Below are 19578 nucleotides of genomic sequence, written 5' to 3'. Positions count from 1 at the left end.
CAAAACACACCCGACTCATCGTGTAAATAAAAACTTCTCCCTATCGGCGTATTACGGATAAGACAACAGCAGAAGTCAGACTGATTTGCAGGTGTGTACTTTGTTGTGAGTTCATGCACTGTGTTGGTTTTGTTCTTTGAACAAGGTGATGTTCATGCACGGTTCATTTTGTGCACCAGTAAAAAAAACATGGTAACACTTTAGTATGGGGAACATATTTACCATTAATTAGTTGCCTATTAACATGCAATTTAGTAACATATTGGCTCTTAACTAATCATTAAGTACTTATTAATGCCTTATTCGGCATGGCCTTATTATAACCCTAACCCTCTAACCCTGGCCCTAACCCTAACCCTAACCAAATAACTCTAAATTAAGTCTTTGTTACTTAGAATATGTTCCCCATACTAAAGTGTTACCAAAAACATATAACTTTGTCTTGAATTTGAAAAAAAAAAAAATTCTATTTTTCACTCTTGAAGGGTTCGGTGAATGCGCATATCAAAACTGGTGGGGTTCGGTACCTCCAACAAGGTTAAGAACCACTGCATTACCGGAACTTCTTTCCTCAGCGCATTTATTTCCGTTTGCGTAGCAGCGCACTTCCTACTTCCGGAAATGTGTTGTAATCATGGCAGACTTGGGAGAAGACAACAAAGACGACTATTTTTGGACAAATGAGGATTCACAACCTTTTCTTTTTGAGGCTGAATATATTGAGGACGAACTGCTAATTACAACAAGCGATCACAAAGACAGGGCGAAACTTTTGAGCAGGTGAAAAAGTGAGGTCGGTGTGACTAAATGTGAAACCAAACCTTTTGTCTTTCATTAGGATTGTGAACGATAGGCAAAATTCCAAAAAAAAAAAAAGGTGCAGTGCCAGTTCCCCTTACAAATTCAAACTTCTCGACATCGCGGTGACAAAACCTCCATATCGTGACAGCAACGGGCGCCTTGACCTGTCACCACATTCTCTTTCCCTATTTATCATATCTTGGTCTTTTTGTGCGTTACCGGAACTTCTTTCCTCGCATTTATTTCCGTTTGCATAGCAGCGCACTTCCTACTTCCGGAAATGTGTTGTAATCATGGCAAACTTGATAACAGACAACCAAGACGACTATTTTTGGACAAATGAGGATACACAACCTTATCTTTTTGAGGCTGAACATATTGAGGATGAACTCCTGATTATAACAAGCGATCACAAAGACAGGGCGAAACTTTGGAGCAGGTGAAAAAGTGAGGTCGGTGAGACTAAATGTGAAACCAAACCTTTTGGCTTTCATTAGGATTGTGAAAGATAGGCAAAATTCCCCCCCCAAAAAAGGTGCAGTGCCAGTTTCCCTTACAAATTCAAACTTCTCGACATCGCGGTGACAAAACCTCCATATCGTGACAGCAACGGGCGCCTTGACCTGTCACCACATTCTCTTTCCCTATTTATCATATCTTGGTCTTTTTGTGCGTTACCGGAACTTCTTTCCTCGCATTTATTTCCGTTTGCATAGCAGCGCACTTCCTACTTCCGGAAATGTGTTGTAATCATGGCAAACTTGATAACAGACAACCAAGACGACTATTTTTGGACAAATGAGGATTCACAACCTTATCTTTTTGACGCTGAACATATTGAGGATGAACTCCTGATTGTAACAAGCGATCACAAAGACAGGGCGAAACTTTGGAGCAGGTGAAAAAGTGAGGTCGGTGAGACTAAATGTGAAACCAAACCTTTTGTCTTTCATTAGGATTGTGAACGATAGGCAAATCTCCAAAAAAAAAAAAAGGTGCAGTGCCAGTTCCCCTTACAAATTCTAACTTCTCGACTTTGCGGTGATAAAACCTCCATATCGTGACAGCAACGGGCGCCTTGACCTGTCACCACATTCTCTTTCCCTATTTATCATATCTTGGTCTTTTTGTGCGTTACCGGAACTTCTTTCCTCGCAGTTATTTCCGTTTGCATAGCAGCGCACTTCCTACTTCCGGAAATGTGTTGTAATCATGGCAAACTTGATAACAGACAACCAAGACGACTATTTTTGGACAAATGAGGATTCACAACCTTATCTTTTTGACGCTGAACATATTGAGGATGAACTCCTGATTATAACAAGCAGTCACAAAGACAGGGCGAAACTTTGGAGCAGGTGAAAAAGTGAGGTCGGTGAGACTAAATGTGAAACCAAACCTTTTGTCTTTCATTAGGATTGTAAACAATAGGCAAAATTCCAAAAAAAAAAAAAAAAGGTGCAGTGCCAGTTCCCCTTACAAATTCAAACTTCTCGACATCGCGGTGACAAAACCTCCATATCGTGACAGCAACGGGCGCCTTGACCTGTCACCACATCCTCTTTCCAGAGACACCCTTCATGCTGACCTCCTAAAATAGCCTCCTAAAAAGTCCAGTCTCTGTTCCTGTTCAAGACTCGGCAGGGGGGGGAAGTGTTTGTTTCCAGTCAGCATCTCACACTTGGAAGGACATGAAAGTAGTCGCGTCTTCCTTCTTTTTAAGGCGGCAACACGCGTGCGAACAAACCCCCCCGGCCACGCCGAATGAACGTATTTAAACTCCTACAAAGTGTGAAAGTACATATTTGCACACAATAGTAGTAATAAAGTTGATTCACGCAGGGCGAGCTCAATCTGTGCAAATGTGTAGGCGCGGCTGTAGCAAGCAGTCGCACGTCGACGTGCCAATAGCAATAACATTTAGGTCACTTTTGGCCGGGTGATGAATAAACCCGCTACCAGATGAGGCGGAATTAATATTTTGATCCGCGTAAATGAGATAAACGGCGTGGCTTCACCGGGGCGACAACACCACTAAGTCCCGTTACAAAGCTCGTTAGCTAACTAGCTAGCTTTAACGGGCCGCCGCAAGCTAAAAGGCCAGTTAGCATGTTAGCCGGCTAGCAGGCTAACGAGCACATTCCTTCCCTCCGAGGAGAAACACACCACAATAAATGCGCAATTTACCGCTCTTTCCGATACCGCTTTAACGCTTCTTTAAAAATAACGCACCCGCGTTGAGGTGTATTCGCCGGCATACACGCTAGCTGTGCTACGCTAAGCTAGCGTTACCTGCTCTTCCGCCCGGCCTTGCCTTAAAATGGGAGTGCACACTTCCGAGCTACTTGCGGCGGACCTTTAATGTCCTTTTATCCGCCGAAGCGGTTCGCCGGGCGGGCTCGCCGCGGCGGCCGCTCGACAAAGCGCGACGACACGGGGGGAGGACAAAGACTCCGTGTCTCGGTTGTTATTTCGCGACGTGAAGTAAAAAGTTTGCGCTCACCCGTTTGTCGCTCGCTGTCTTCTGCGCGCTCCGCAAAGTGTCAGCTCGCGTGTGTGCGTGCGCAACCCACGTCACTCACTTGCTGAACGCTGCTGGTCCACTTCTGCTTTTTTTCCTCGGAATAAAAGCGAACCATCCATTTTTAACGTGAAAAATAATCACAATTACCGAGGGAAATGTCTACAAAAAAACACACCTGTAATCCCTGTTGTATTCAATTTATCACACAAGTGCTGCATACATATGGTATGTTAAAAAAAAAATTTTTAAATTATATTTAACGTTTTTACTGGAAATTTTTATATTTATTAATTATCTAGTAACTTGTGTTTTCTTATATTTCAAATATATCATTCTATTTGGGAAAATACGTGTTTATTCTTTAATTTATTATTTCGGTTTTTCATTATTACTACTTTGTGTAGTTATTAATAGGGATGTCAGATAATGGCTTTTTGCCGATATCCGATATTGTCCAACTCTTAATTACCAATACCGACATCAACCGATACCGATATATACAGTCGTGGAATTAACACATTATTATGCTTAATTTGGACAACCAGGTATGGTGAAGATAAGGTCCTTTTTTTAAAAAAACAATAAAATAAAATAAAATAAATTAAAAACATTTTCTTGAATAAAAAATAAAGTAAAACAATATAAAAACAGTTACATAGAAACTACTAATTAATGAAAATCAGTAAAATTAACTGTTAAAGGTAAGTACTATTAGTGAACCAGCAGCACGCACAATCATGTGTGCTTACGGACTGTATCCCTTGCAGACTGTATTGATATATATTGATATATAATGTAGGAACAAGAATATTAATAACAGAAAGAAACAACCCTTTTGTGTGAATGAGTGTAAATGGGGGGGGGGGGGGTTTGGGTTGGTGCACTAATTGTAAGTGTATCTTGTGTTTTTTATGTTGATTTAATAAAAAAATAAAAATAAAAAAATAAAAACAATACCGATAATTAAAAAAACGATACCGATAATTTCCGATATTACATTTTAAAGCATTTATCGGCCGATAATATCGGCAGGCCAATATTTACGGACATCTCTAGTTATTACTAACATTAAGACTGTATAGTTTTTTTATTAGAGCTATTTTTAAACTTTTTTACCATATATTAATTATAAAAATATGTTTTCGGTAGGGAAATGTCTACAAAAACCCCAGTAATCCCTGTTGTATTCAATTTACCACACAAGTGCTGCATACATATTGCACATATGTTATGTTATATATATTTTATTGAATTTAACGTTTTTACTGGATATGTTTATATTAATTATCTAGTAACTTGTTTTGTTATGTTTTAATTATATCACACTATTTGTGAAAATATGTGTATTTATTCCTTAATTTGTTTCGATTTTTTATTGTTACTATTTTAATGTGTGTGTAGTTATTAGTAACATTAAGACTGTATTGTTATTTATTAGAACTTTTAACTATTTTACCATATATTAATTATAAAAATATTTTTTCTTTAGCAAAGTGTTTGTTTTTTCAATTATTACCACAAAATTATTATTATTTTGTTGTATTTTAGTTTAAATAGAGGGACAAGCGGTAGAAATAAAAATGTTATTAATTTTTTTTTTTTTTTTTTCCTTAGCAAAGTGTTCTGTTTTTCAATTACCACAAAAAGTATTATTTTGAATTATCTGGTCACTTATTTTGTTGTATTGCTGTTTAAATAGAGGGACAAGCGGTATAAAAAACATTTTTTTAATTATATCATATTTGTGAAAATATGTGTATTTATTCCTTAATTTGTTTCTAGTTTTTATTGTTACTATTTTAATGTTTGTGTAGTTATTACTACCATTAAGACTGTATTGTTATTTATATATATTTATATTATTCTATCGTTTAACTTTTTGTAACTATTTTACCATATATTAATTATGAAAATATTTGTCCTTAGCAAAGTGTTCTGTTTTTCAATTACCACAAAAAGTATTATTTTGAATTATCTGGTTACTTATTTTGTTGTATTGTTGTTTAAATAGAGGGACAAGCGGTATAAAAAACTTTTTTTTAAATTATATCATATTTGTGAAAATATGTGTATTTATTCCTTAATTTATTGTTTCTATGTTTTATTGTTACTATTTTAATGTTTGTGCAGTTATTACTAACATTAAGACTGTATTGTTCTTAGAACTATCTTTTAAGTTTTTGTAACTATTTTACCATATATTAATTATAAAAAATATTTTTTCTTTAGCGAAGTGTTTGTTTTTTCAATTATTACCACAAAAAGTCCTATTTGGCTTAATTGTCGTAAAATGGAAACATGGCTTTGTAGTCGCCAACATTGAAAGTCCATTGTTTTATTTTTTTAAAATAGAGGGATGATAAATAATTTAAATTTTTAACTTCTTTCTGCTCCTTTTCATTCATAATTTACATTAATGTGATGTGGTTTTATTTTTTACTGTTTGATTTTTTTTACGAGTGAAATAAATAAATGAACGATACTGAACTCCAGTATAAACACGCATATAGTCTGGTTACTTGTTTTATTTTAGTTTAAATAGAGGGACAAGCGGCAGAAAATGGATGGATGGATATAAAAGTGTGAATATATGCATTGTTTTTTTATATTTGTTGCTAATTTTATAATTATTGCCATACACGATATTAATATAGTTAATGGCTCTTGTTTTCCTGTTATAATTAAGTATGCATCAAATTATATATACATTGTACATCTTTGTATTTTCTTAGTATTTATTTTGTGTTATTTTATTTATCTTAGCAATGTTATTCATCGCTTCGTTGTGACAAATATCTACACGTAAGTTTTGCTGGATTGTAGCTTATATTTTTACATTTGTTTGTTATGCTGCTTTAAATTTTATCAATGATTTCCCAATTTTTAAATATTATTTCAGGATACTTGTAAATTCATCTTACGAGAAGACTACAGTGATCACACATCCCTACTAATATTTTGTAAGTCAAATGCCTAATTGAGTAAATACAAATACAATAAGTTATTTCAAATATCTTATTTATATGTAAGATATTAGAACACACATGTACATTTAAGTGTGAAAGTTCAACTTCCTACCTTGATAAACGATACATTTGTGTGGTTGACTGCTACCACTGATATAGAAAATACCCCCAAAAAACATTTTGCAAGTGAAATATTTCCAGTGTGTAATAGTTCCTTAAGTCTTCTGAGAAAAATGTGTGACTAATTTAAAACCAGGAACTCACAGGCTTCATTAGTAAGTTTGATCACATGACTTAATTCATTAATATTTTCCCCTAATTGGCCAACAGTACTACGAAACATGGTACTAAAACAAGGAAGTGAGTGAAGGTACTTTCCAAACTCCAGTCTGTACAAAATGAAAGGATTCAAATACATACCAACATTTGGATCACTCACAAGAATGCTGTTCACTTCCTTTTTGGACTATTTATTAAGCCATTATGGCAAAGGGAATCCTATTTATGCAATCAAAAATGGTGCTTTTGAAACGGCTGCCCTCTAGTGGCCAAAGAGCAGTCCTGCTGAGGCAGCCAATAAACATTGTGTCCTTCACACAGACTAGACTGCATACATCATGTCGCCACTCCTTCCGCCATCTTTTGAGTATTGCTCACACAGGAGCAGCATTCCCAACAGTAAATGTACAAATAAATAAATCACTTTAAAACAAACTAATAACTCTGGAATAGTTGTATTGTAAGCGATCATGAGGATGTGGGGTGCCTCAAGCGTACTTAAGGCGAATAAAGATGCGCGAGGGAAAGCTTTGAACGTATTTACACAAAAGTATCCGAGTGATATTAAGTACAATAGATATTTAGGCTGAGCAATGGCGACATGTCCCTTTGCAGTATCTGTTCATCTGGTGGGGAGGAGGTTGCTATGGTTACGCGAATCATTGTCAGCCTTTAATATCTTTGGAACTCCAGAAAGAATTTTAAAAAGGCAGCAGCAGGTCAGTCCTCTTCACTGATATTGTCTGTAATCTCCAAAGGGGGCGGCGGGCATTGAGGTGGGGGCTGGTTCCTCCGCAAACTGAGGACCTGAAGGGAGACCACAAATTGATGAGAAGAATAAGCTCATATTTCATAGTGCAAGTCAAATATTAAAGGTCTCTTGGAATCGTACTTGCCAACCTTGAGACCTTTGAATTCGGGAGATTGGGGGGGGCGGGGTTGAAGTGGGCGGGGTTTGGTGGTAGCGGGGGGGTGTACATTGTAGCCCGGAAGAGTTAGGCATGCAAGGGATTCTGGGTATTTGTTGTGTTGTGTATGTTCTCCCGAAATGTGTTTGTCATTCTTGTTTGGTGTGGGTTCACAGTGTGGCGCATATTTGTAACAGTGTTACAGTTGTTTGTACGGTCCACCCTCAGTGTGACCTGTATGGCTGTTGACCAATTATGCCTTGCATTCACTAGTGTGTGTGAAAAGCCGCAGATATTATGTGATTGGGCCGGCACGCAAAGGCAGTGACTTTAAGGTTTATTGGCGCTCTGTACTTCTCCCTACGCCCGTGTACACAGCGGCGTTTTAAAAAGTAAAAAATGTTACTTTTTGAAACCGATACCGATCATTTTGAAACCGATACCGATAATTTCCGATATTTCATTTTAAAGCATTTATCAGCCGATAATATCGGCAGTCCGATATTATCGGACATCTCTAGTGGAGTGCCATCTCCGGGTTGGGGAGGAGACCCTGCTCCATGTGTAGGAGTTCAAGTACCTCGGAGTCTTGCTCACGAGTGAGGGAAGAGTGGATCGTGAGATCGACAGGCGGATCGGTGCGGCGTCTTCGGTAATGCGGACGCTGTATCGATCCGTTGTGGTGGGGAAGGAGCTGAGCCGGAAGGCAAAGCTCTCAATTTACCGGTCGCTCTATGATCCCATCCTCACCTATGGTCATGAGCTTTGGGTTATGACCAAAAGGACAAGATCACGGGTACAAGCGGCCGAAATGAGTTTCCTCCGCCGGGTGGCGGGACTCTCCCTTAGAGATAGGGTGAGAAGCTCTGTCATCCGGGAGGAACTCCAAGTAAAGTAGCTGCTCCTCCACATCGAGAGGACCCAGATGAGGTGGTTCGGGCATCTGGTCAGGATGCCACCTGAACGCCTCCCTAGGGAGGTGTTTAGAGCACGTCCGACGAGTAGGAGGCCACGGGGGAAGACCCAGGACACGTTGGGAAGACTAAGTCTCCCGACTGGACTGGCAACGCCTCGGGATCCCCCGGTAGGAGCTGGACAAAGTGGCTGGGGAGAAGGAAGTCTGGGCTTCTCTGCTTAGGCTGCTGCCCCCGCGACCCGACCTTGGATAAGCGGAAGAAGATGGATGGACGGACAGCAAACTTTGCTCGTCTTCCACCGTGGTTACAGTGAAGAGGAGTGCTACATACTCCATCTTATTCTGGTATGGCGAAAAAATAATGATCCCAGAGGCAACACACGGACGGCGTTGCTGTCGTTATATTTGCGGTGGCTCCAAACATTAAAATAATGTTTATAAATGGTTGATTTATATAGGCTAGTAAGGTCAAGATTTGTACCTGACAAGTTTCGGCTACCTTGCTGCTGCAGCCTTCATCAGAGGTGTCACGTGATGTTAGCGCAGGGGTCACCAACCTTTTTGAAAGCAAGAGCTACTTCTTGGGTACTGATTAATGCGAAGGGCTACCAGTTTGATACTCACTTAAATAAATTGCCAGAAATAGCCAATTTGCTCAATTTACCTTTAACTCTATGTTATTATTAATAATTAATGATATTTACACTTAATTGAACGGTTTAAAAGAGGAGAAAACACGGAAAAAAATGACAATTAAATTTTGAAACAGTTTATTTTCAATTTCGACTCTTTAAAATTCAAAATTCAAACAAAAAAAAGGAGAAAAACTAGCTAATTCGAATCTTTTTATGGAACATCATTAGTAATTTTTCCTGATTAAGATTAATTTTAGAATTTTGATGACATGTTTTAAATAGGTTAAAATCCAATCTACACTTTGTTAGAATATATAACAAATTGGACCAAGCTATATTGCTAACAAAGACAAATCATTATTTCTTCTAGATTTTCCAGAACAAAAATTTTAAAAGAAATTCAAAAGACTTTGAAATAAGATTTAAATTTGATTCTACAGATTTTCTAGATTTGCCAGAATATTTTTTTTGAATTTTAATCATAATAAGTTTGAAGAAATATTTCACAAATATTCTTTGTAGAAAAAACAGAAGCTAAAATGAAGAATTAAATTAAAATGTATTTATTATTCTTTACAATAAAAAAAATAAATTTACTTGAACATTGATTTAAATTGTCAGGAAAGAAGAGGAAGGAATTTAAAAGGTAAAAAGGTATATGTGTTTAAAAATCCTAAAATAATTTTTAAGGTTGTATTTTTTCTCTAAAACTGTCTTTCTGAAAGTTATAAGAAGCAAAGGGAAAAAAAGAATGAATTTATTTAAACAAGTGAAGACCAAGTCTTTAAAATATTTTCTTGGATTTTCAAATTCTATTTGAGTTTTGTCTCTCTTAGAATTAAAAATGTCGAGCAAAGAGAGACCAGCTTTCTAGTAAATAAATAAAATTTAAAAAATAGAGGCAGCTCACTGGTAAGTGCTGCTATTTGAGCTATTTTTAAGAACAGGCCAGCGGGCTACTCATCTGGTCCTTACGGGTTACCTGGTGCCCGCGGGCACCGCGTTGGTGACCCCTGTGTTAGCGTGACGTCGTCTGTGAAGATGACGTGTTATATAGATTGTTCCATCCCACCTTAAGTGGCGGGATGGTGGTGTCCCCTGGTGTGCGCCGCGGCACCCCCTGTCGTCTGGATGTCCACCAAACAGCCAGGGGCGGCCCTGCAGGACTGTGTCCCAGGTGTGGGATAGTTGGTAGGCTCCTTCGTCCCTGTTGACAGTCTTTGGGGCCCGCTTCCTGATTTCAACCGCCTTTTTGATCCACCGATGTAATTTGTTGCTTTCCATTCTAATGACCTTGCTACAAAACTTTACCTTACTAGCCTATATAAATCAACCATTTATAAATACACATCAGTAGGCTAAATGAACCTCTTCAACATATTAAAATAATGATATAAACAATAGAGAATGATATCGTCTGATAGACATTTTTATGTCACACTACAATGTACAGTATATGGCCTTACTGCACAGCGCTAACATGGTGGGTTGAAGTGCAAACTCACCTGTTGGGAACTGTGACGAGGCAAACCTAGAGAGCATGATTCCGGCGCCCTCTATCAAAGCTAGTAGGATGCCCCCCATGGCTGCAGAACCCACCATGGCCACTGGGCCATCTGCACAGGACAGGGTTGCGGAGTTAATCGCGTGACAATGTGGTGCAAAAGCAATAATCAGTGGAAACAGGGACATTGTTAATCTTTGTGAAAGTGCACACGCTTACTCCTGGCGGCGAGGATTGCTCCTGTCATGGCGCCGCTGGTGATTGAATTCCAGGGGTCCTCCTTCCCTCGCACCTTCACTAAGCCACAGTCGATCATGGAGAAGAGGCCTCCCCACACCGCGAAACTGCCTGACACACACACAAGCAAGGATTCTTAGAGTGTCAGTATCAGCTGTGGACGTGAAGAATCTACGCTCAAAATAATTACCTCCAAGCTGTGGCGCTCTGGTTTTGATGGCTGTCATGCTGCCTCTCATTCTGTGACTCATGCCCTGCACGACAACACAAACACTCTCATGACCACCAACAATTAGGGAAGCTGTGATCGGGGTTTTATTTATTTATGTCCCATGCTAAAGTGGCCTTCTGCGTGTTCTCCTGTCGACTTTAGTTATTAAGTTTATACATGCGTTATGTAGAAAGCCATCTACCAACCACACTACAACCTCTACCTATGCACCTAGGCCCTGTTGTCCCACGCTAAAGTGGCCTTCTGTGTGTTCTCCTGTCAACTTTAGTATGGGGCTGCAACTAACGATTAATTTGATAATCGATTAATCTGTCGATTATTACTTCGATTAATCGATTAATAATCGGATAAAAGAGACAAACTACATTTCTATCCTATCCAGTATTTTATTGAAAAAAAAACAGCATACTGGCGCCATACTTATTTTGATTATTGTTTCTCAGCTGTTTGTACATGTTGCAGTTCATAAATAAAGGTTTATTAAAAAAAATAAAAAAACAATTTAACGAATCGATGACTAAATTAATCGGCAACTATTTTAATAATCGATTTTAATCGATTAGTTGTTGCAGCCCTACTTTAGTACTTAGGTTCTTACATACAGAGTTAAATATAAAAAAAGTGTATGAATTAGAGATAAATGCTTTAAAATGTAATATCGGAAATGATCGGTATCGGTTTCAAAAAGTAAAATGTATGACTTTTTAAAACGCCGCTGTGTACACGGACGTAGGGAGAAGTACAGAGCGCCTATAAACCTTAAAGGCACTGCCTTTGCGTGCCGGCCCAATTACATAATATCTACGGCTTTTCACATACACAAGTGAATGCAAGGCGTACTTGGTCAACAGCCATACAGGTCACACTGTGGGTGGCCGTATAAACAACTTCAACACTGTTACAAATATGCGCCACACTGTGAACCCACACCAAACAAGACACTCCAGCTTTCTGAGACTCTTATTTTGTTAGCGCAGGCAGGATGAAGCAGCGCTTTTATTGTGAAGACAGGAACTGTGCAGTCGGTCTGTCGAGTTTTGACGACAGGTACGGCACGAGAGTCTGTTGAAATAAAAAGTGTTTCTCGCCTTCCTGCCGGTCATTTTTTCTTAATAATGATCTGGCAGCAGCCAGCGTCATCTCACAAGACCCTCGGGTGCTGTCTGTGAATGTCAATCAAGTGACGAAAGTGACGTCTTGGTGAAGATTGATGATCACTAATTTTTAGGTGTATTTTTTAAATGCCTGGCTGGCGATCGACGTAATGGGCACCCCTGGTCTTGACAAAATAAAAGACATGAACATGCGTCATGGCCAATTATGGACATTGAGACAATCACGCCATTGAGACTCCCGCCTGCTGGTGATAGAGATACAAATAAAAAAATAATGCCAAACACAAAGGTAACCTAAGAACTCATACAAAACAGTAAAAACCAGAATACAGTGTTTTCTTACCGCAGGTGCATTCCTGAAGCCTTTGACTGCCTGGAATAGTCCTCCTGCAATGGCCCCCATGGTGAACGCACCCCCACAGTCATCCACAATCCTCCAGGGACTACAAGCAAGCGACAGGTCGTTATTAAATAGGAAAAGTCCCCCTTTGCTAAATAAACTACTGTGCACCAACTTAACAATCACACATTCTAATGACATAAGAACTGGGTCATAACGTGGGAAATAAAATTCATAACGCTCAGGCCCCTTCTACACTAAGCCGGCTAAGGTTATCCAGGGTAAATCCCAACTAACCTTATCCTTGTTCACACAAACAGAATGGTCGTTTAAGACCCCCTTCTTCCCTCCGTCAGCCGGCGCAACGCAACCTATTACGCATGCGCGGAAAGCGCGCACGTCATAGTCACCTCTGGTGTTGCTTTGTGTGCAAGTTCTTAAATGTAACTTATCTGAACGATACCCAGTGTTGTGGTATTTCAATTACCTGGCATCCAGTGTGCTGTGGGGTCCTATTGTAGTGAATCACACCTGAGCCATCATAAATTAATCAAATCTTTAATGGACATGTGAAAGTAAACAATGTGACAAAAAACATTTGACAACAATCAATCTCTGTATCTAGATATCTGGTCAGGACACTCCTCACTCTTTTGCCTTCACCTTCATTGTCCATTCCTTTTTGCTGACTTAATATACTCTGGACCTAGACGTTGAGTCTGTGACATACATGGCGGACAACAACTGATACAGTCTGCTTTGCCAGTCCAAAAGCATTCGCTGTTTTCCGTAGTCTTCCCTCGTCGGCCAGGTAATACAAAGCACACACTACATTTTTTCATTCTCGTTGTCTCTCCTTCGACAAATGGACAAAGTTTTTCGCTAAGTAGAATCACAGCTGACCTGGACATTCGAATGTTCTCTTGCCGTCTGAGAAGTGTTGTATCCCAAATAGCTGCAATCGCTTTCTCTTAAGGTATTCATGTGTGATTTCCACAAACGTCTGTACAGACGTAAAGAGAAACAAAGGCATGTCTGGATGACTTGCCTCCATATTTCCAGCGGCTAGCTCCGAGTTACGAAACCACTTTATTATGAAGCTGGCTGTGGCGCCTTTTTTCTGACGTCACTTCCCGTGTGGGGCGCTGTCTTTCTGGCGTCACTTCCTCTCCGAACTCCGTTTGTAAACGATCAATGAGTCCATACAAAGCTAAGAGCCGGAGATTCAAGAAATATACGGCGCACTTACCTATGTAAAAAATTATCCAAGGAGCGGGACCGTAAACGAAAGTTTAGTGTGGCTGAAACGGGGCTTAAGCTAAATAATTATTCATTTAATATAGACATAGCCTCAGCTTAGATTGATTCAATCATTGGTTTTATGGTTTATTGCCATATTGTAGGGCTGCAACAACTAATCGATTAAATCGATTATAAAAATAGTTGGCGATTAATTTAGTCATCAATACGTTGGATCTAAGCTATGCGCATGCGCAGAGGCTACTTTTTCTTTCTTTCTTTTTTTATTCATTTATTTTTTTTATAAACCTTTATTTATAAACTGCAACATTTACAAACAGCTGAGAAACAATACTCAAAATAAGTATGGTGCCAGTATACTGTTTTCTTTTCAATAAAATACGGGAAAGGATAGAAATGTAGTTTGTCTCTTTTATCCGATTATTAATCGAAGTAATAATCGACAGATTAATCGATTATCAAATTACTTGTTAGTTGCAGCCCTACTATATTGAATGGTTATCTGATGTAATGTTAGGAGAGTGTACTATAAGAAGAAGTAATTCATACTGGGTCAACTAAACGTAGATAAATACACATGGAAGACACATTATTAATAATAGGTTTTAAGGCTCTCATTCAAGTACCTCGGGGTGTGGGTGGACAATAAGCTGGACTGGACTGTTAACACAGACCACTTGTACAGGAAAGGACAGAGCCGGCTGTACTTCCTGAGGAGGCTGCACTCCTTCAACATCTGTAAAAAACTCTTGTGGATGTACTACCAGTCTGTGGTTGCCAGTGTTCTGTACTACATCGTAGTGTGCTGGGGGGGCAGCATATCTAAGAAGGACAGCTCCAGACTGGAGAAACTGATCAGGCGGGCCGGTTCTACGATCGGAATAAAACTGGACTCACTGGTGACGGTGGCAGAGAAGAAAACTGTGGAAAAACTAGTGAGCATCCTGGATGATGCCAGTCACCCTCTGCATACCGTTGTCAGTAGCCAGAGGAGCCTGTTCAGTGCTAGACTGCTTCATCCCAAGTGCAGGACTAATAGACTCAAAAACTCCTTTGTCCCACACGCCATTAGACTGTACAACTCCTTTCTGGGGGGGAGGGGGGTACTAGGATGACAGGGGATGCAAAACAATAACAGTGAAATACTTTTTCATAACATGGTCACTACTGCCTAGTTTCTCTTGTTATATTCTTATTTTACTGTTATATTTTTATTCTCATCGTTGCTTTTTATTTTTATTCTATTGTAATATTTTTCTATTTTGTCTCCATTTATACCCCCATTATTTACTTTTTACAATTTTGTACACTGCTGCTGGAATTTAAATTTTCCTGAGGGAACTCTCCTGAAGGAATCAATAAAGTACTATCTATCTATCTTTGAGCTGTATACCTGAGCACCACATGTTTCGCCAGAAAATACGTAAGTAAACTGTGGAATGTTTACTTTCAAACTAGAGGCTAAATGTAAGGTTATTAAAGCAAAATAGCGATGAAAATATAACATAAGAATGTCGTTGTGCAATGGTCTACAGCGGGGGTCAGCAACCCGCGGCTCTTGAGCGGTGCCCTGGTGGCTCCATGGAGCCTTTTCAAAAATGTATGGAAATGGGAAAAAAATGGGGTGAAAAATATATTTTTTGTTGTAATATAGTTTCTGTAGGAAGACAAACACGACACAAACTTTCCTAATTGTTAGAAAGCCCAGTGTTTAATATGTTTGTGTTTATGCTTCACTGATGAGAGTATTTGGCCAGCGCTGTTTTGTCCTACTTATTTAAGCGGCCCTTGAACTCACCGTTGTCGACTGTGACGACAGTTTGTTTACATGTATAACTTTCTTTGACGCTGCCTAGTGATGGGTCCGGCAACACCGATGCATCGGCGCATGCGTCGAGCTCATAGAGCAAAACCCTGTGTCGGTGCGCATACCGCTTTTAGAAAGTCACGTGACCGATCATGAGCTGTTTCGGTCACATGACCGATACGCGAACTGCGTCGCACTGACGCCTCCTCTGTGCCCTGTGAGCGGGTCTTTTCTACAGCCGGAGAAATATTAACTAAGAAGAGAAATCGTCTAAAGTTTAATACGTTGGAAAAACTGTTTATTTTTAAATAAAAATGTGTAAAAAAAATAAATAATAATAATAAAAATTCCCAGTCCACAAGCATCCTCATTCACAACACGTTCTCTTAGATTTCCATGTTATGATACATGTTCACATTATTTATTGACTGTATCTAAAAAAGATAAAAATATATTTTTATTTAAATGAAGATATGAAATAATCCTAAATGAAATACAATGACTTGGTTTATATTATTGTATATACTAGGTCATAAAATCAGTGTCAGTTGAGTCGGTCCATAGGTTGCCTGTAGGGATTTTTAATGTCCAGCAGATGTCAGTATTTAAAGTTAAAGTTAAAGTACCAATGACTGTCACACACACACTAGGTGTGGTGAAATGTGTCCTCTGCATTTGACACATCCCCTTGATCACCCCCTGGGAGGTGCAGGGAGCAGTGGGCAGCAGCGTAGCCGCGCCCGGGAATCATTTTTGGTGATTTAACCCCCAATTCCAACCCTTGATGCTGAGTGCCAAGCAGGGAGGTAATGGGTCCCATTTTTATAGTCTTTGGTATGACCCGGCCGGGATTTGAACTCACAACCTACCGATCTCAGGGCGGACACTCTAACCACTAGGCCACTGAGTAGGTGACACAGTATCGACACAGTATCAATACAGTTTTGCAATGTGTCGAAACGCTTCATGACGCCTCATCAACCCATCACAAACGCTGCCACAGAAAGACATATTTTATGCCATTTCTTCTTTGTCTCATTTTGTCCACCAAATGTTTTATACTGTACGTGAAGGTACAAAGGTGAGCTTTGTTGATGTTATTGACTTGTTACAGAGTGCTAATCAGGCATATTTGGTCACTGCATGACTGCAAGCTAATCGATGCTAACATGCTGTTTAGGCTAGCTGTATGTACATATTGCATCATTATTAGGGATGATGCTCGAACCCGGTTTTCCCGGTTGTTCGATAAGAAAAGAACCGAGTCCTCGGATTCTAATCCCTTTTTGAGAACCGGTACCCGTTATCGAGACCACTATAGTAAAGAAAAAGAGTTGGTTCTTTATTCGTATCCCTGGGAACGAATCCCGTCCCGACAAAAAGTGCCCCGTAGGACATCACAAGAAATTACGTCACGTAACTCAGTCATTTGTCACGGTGGGGTGCAGCGGTTCGTTCTCCCGGGACGCAAAATTGACGGCTCCGGACGAAAGCGTGCAGGTAGGAGATGATTTATTTCTAATAAATCTTACACATTACAACAGACAGGAACGAAACAAAAGGAAAGCGTGCCGTTCGCACGAGAAGCTAAAGCAAAAACTTACTTAGCACAGGAATACTAGAAGCTAAGGTAACTTAGCACAGAAATCATGAGATCGAAAACCAGAATGCCAACGTAACTTTTGCAAATGCAAACAATGAAACCACGACAAGTGACTGGAAAAGGCAGGCTTAAATAGTCTCTGATGAGCAACAGGTGCGAATAATATCTTATTTTCAATAAGGTTGAAAGTATTTCTCATAAATCTTCTTCTTTGTACTTTGTAAGCACTATTCATTTGAACAACCTCTTAAACTGGATCATATCAGTACAATGTTTAACTTCTTTACTTAATCCATTCCATCATTTAATTCCACATCATTTTGGCTGTTTGCAATTGCAATTTTACCAACTTTAATATTTTTGACTCAATAAATAAAGTGTTTGTATGTTGTATACATCCAACATTATGTATCAGTCTAATTGATCTTATTTTGTAACACGGTTAACGAATGTAGCGCACATTTGTAGTTTTTTCCCCACATTTCTGCCCAATAACTCAGATATGGTAATACTTTAGTAGCGAGCAGTAGAGAATGTGAAGTGATTTGTTAAACCAAATATTGTGGGTTTTTTCCATATACAACAACCTATCTGGACTCGATAAGGAATCGGTTTGATAAGAGGATTCGATAATAGGATTCGATAATAGGCTCGAACTCAATAATTTCTTATCAAACATCATCCCTAATCATTATGCCTCGTTTGTAGGTATATTTGAGCTCATTTAATTTCCTTTACTTATGTCCTCTGTGTATTTAGTTTATTTTTCCATGTTTCATGACACATTATCTGTATGCAATATTGGCTGCATTTCTGATAGTTGTTAGTGTGCCAAGTTGTTCCAGACCACAGCAAACGTTACCCTGCTTCCATTAGAAGAAGACTTGGACTTGGACACACACATCTATACCTTTGGCAAGTCTAAGACAGTCATTTCCAGGAGTTATCTCACCCTCTGAGAAGTTTTACTAATGTTTTCCAATGTTGTAAATAAATATTACATTTCAACATTTCTGTCAACAAAGATTTGGGTCAGCCTGCGACACATAGTCATTTTGATAGTAGGCAAGTATAGCTAATATAGACACTTATATCATGTGTTGCCTTCATTATAACACTTATATAAGTCTTTTAATTTTTTGCAGCTCCAGACAGATTACTTTTATGTATTTTTGGTCCAATATGGCTCTTTCAACATTTTGGGTTGGGGACCCCTCGTCTACAGCATGCAGGTAACATGGCTAGCCAGCATGCTAATACGTCCTCTACTCAGTCCCAGGCATCTTTGTTTAATGTATGCTTTATAAATGTTACCGTACAATTGTTAGTGGGTGTCGAGATAGTGGTTAAATTTCGCGACATTTGACGTGATGACATAACGTGTACGTCTGGGAGGGGGCACCGACAAGGTCACTACAACGTGCTTTTTTAGCCTTGTCGTCACGGCTAGCGCATTCTAACGTGATTTTAGCATCCATGCTAACTAGCCGGGTTTGAAGAGTTTCGGCTAATAGCGGTGTGCCGACTAGAAAACGCCACCACACACACACATACTAGCGCGTCCAAAAAAAACTCCTTTAGGAGAAAATATGGCGTGAATATTTGTTTTATTTGGGCTAAAATGACTCACCACGGCTCTCTGGCATATTCCTCCATTTTGTTCGTCGACTGTTTCCCCGCCCCGTGATGACGCAACTTGTGATGACGCAACAAGTGACGTAAAAACAACACGACGTTTAGTCGAAATGAGGCGTTCAGGTGCACAAACAGAAGTGGGAAAATAGCACGTCACGATGAAAGATTTTGAACATAGTGACCGTAAATATTCACATAAATGAGTTGTTAGCAAAAAATGAAAGCGGTCTACTTTCATTTTTTTAATTTTATGTATCTCCTTCATTGATGTGCATCTTTGATCGATAGACAATTAAACCTCAAAAACTAAACACACATTTACACACCAATGCCTGAGAAGGAGCAGGATGAACAAAAATCTTATATTTTCCTGCCCCCTAAACACAATACATATTCTTATTCAATGGATATCCAGTGTTTCCCACACATTAATTTATTTGTGGCGGCCCGCCACAAAATAATTAAGGCCGCCACAAAAAAAAATGTTTTTGTTGTTGTTTTTTGATTATTTTTTTTTTCTTTGAATTTTTTTTTTTTTTTGTTGAATTTTTTTTGTGTGCTTCTCAGGCAAATCATATAGTTGATGTCGATGCCCATATCGGCTGTTCAGATTTACTTTACAAAAGAGAAGTGTAGGATCAAGATTTTTGGAGCTCTTTGTTCAGTGGATCAGATGTTTGATGAAGCTTTGTGTCTATCTACCACCACTCCTGTTTTCTGTTTATTTGTTACTGACTGTGGCAGGACACCTCTGCCTCTGTTTCACTTTATGTTGCTGGTAAATAATATTGTTGTATTAGTAGGCTAAAGTTAAAT

General features: G+C 39.1%; 2 protein-coding genes across 2 annotated transcripts in view; both read right to left on the bottom strand.

The window, feature by feature from the left end:
- Window positions 1-3460, bottom strand: part of LOC133643443 (ras-related protein Rap-1A-like) — a 47264-nt gene extending 43804 nt beyond the window's left edge. The window contains exon 1 of the mRNA XM_062038021.1: window positions 3305-3460. The gene's annotated coding sequence lies outside the window, so the exon portion shown is untranslated. The remainder of the gene's footprint in view (window positions 1-3304) is intronic.
- A 2922-nt stretch (window positions 3461-6382) lies between these two features.
- Window positions 6383-18883, bottom strand: LOC133643575 (mitochondrial import inner membrane translocase subunit Tim17-A). The gene is made up of 6 exons (XM_062038234.1): window positions 18758-18883; window positions 12461-12560; window positions 10961-11024; window positions 10753-10881; window positions 10535-10645; window positions 6383-7377 (listed from the first exon to the last, which is right to left on the bottom strand). The coding sequence occupies exons 1-6, from the start codon at window positions 18781-18783 to the stop codon at window positions 7301-7303; spliced, it is 507 nt and encodes a 168-aa protein (XP_061894218.1). The 5' UTR covers window positions 18784-18883; the 3' UTR covers window positions 6383-7300.
- Between the last annotated feature and the right edge of the window lie 695 nt (window positions 18884-19578).

The sequence above is a fragment of the Entelurus aequoreus genome, linkage group LG26 (assembly GCF_033978785.1).
Source record: "Entelurus aequoreus isolate RoL-2023_Sb linkage group LG26, RoL_Eaeq_v1.1, whole genome shotgun sequence".
NCBI lineage: Eukaryota > Metazoa > Chordata > Actinopteri > Syngnathiformes > Syngnathidae > Entelurus > Entelurus aequoreus.
The sequence above is the reverse complement of the archived record's forward strand: the minus strand, read 5'-3'. Positions and strand labels throughout refer to the sequence as shown.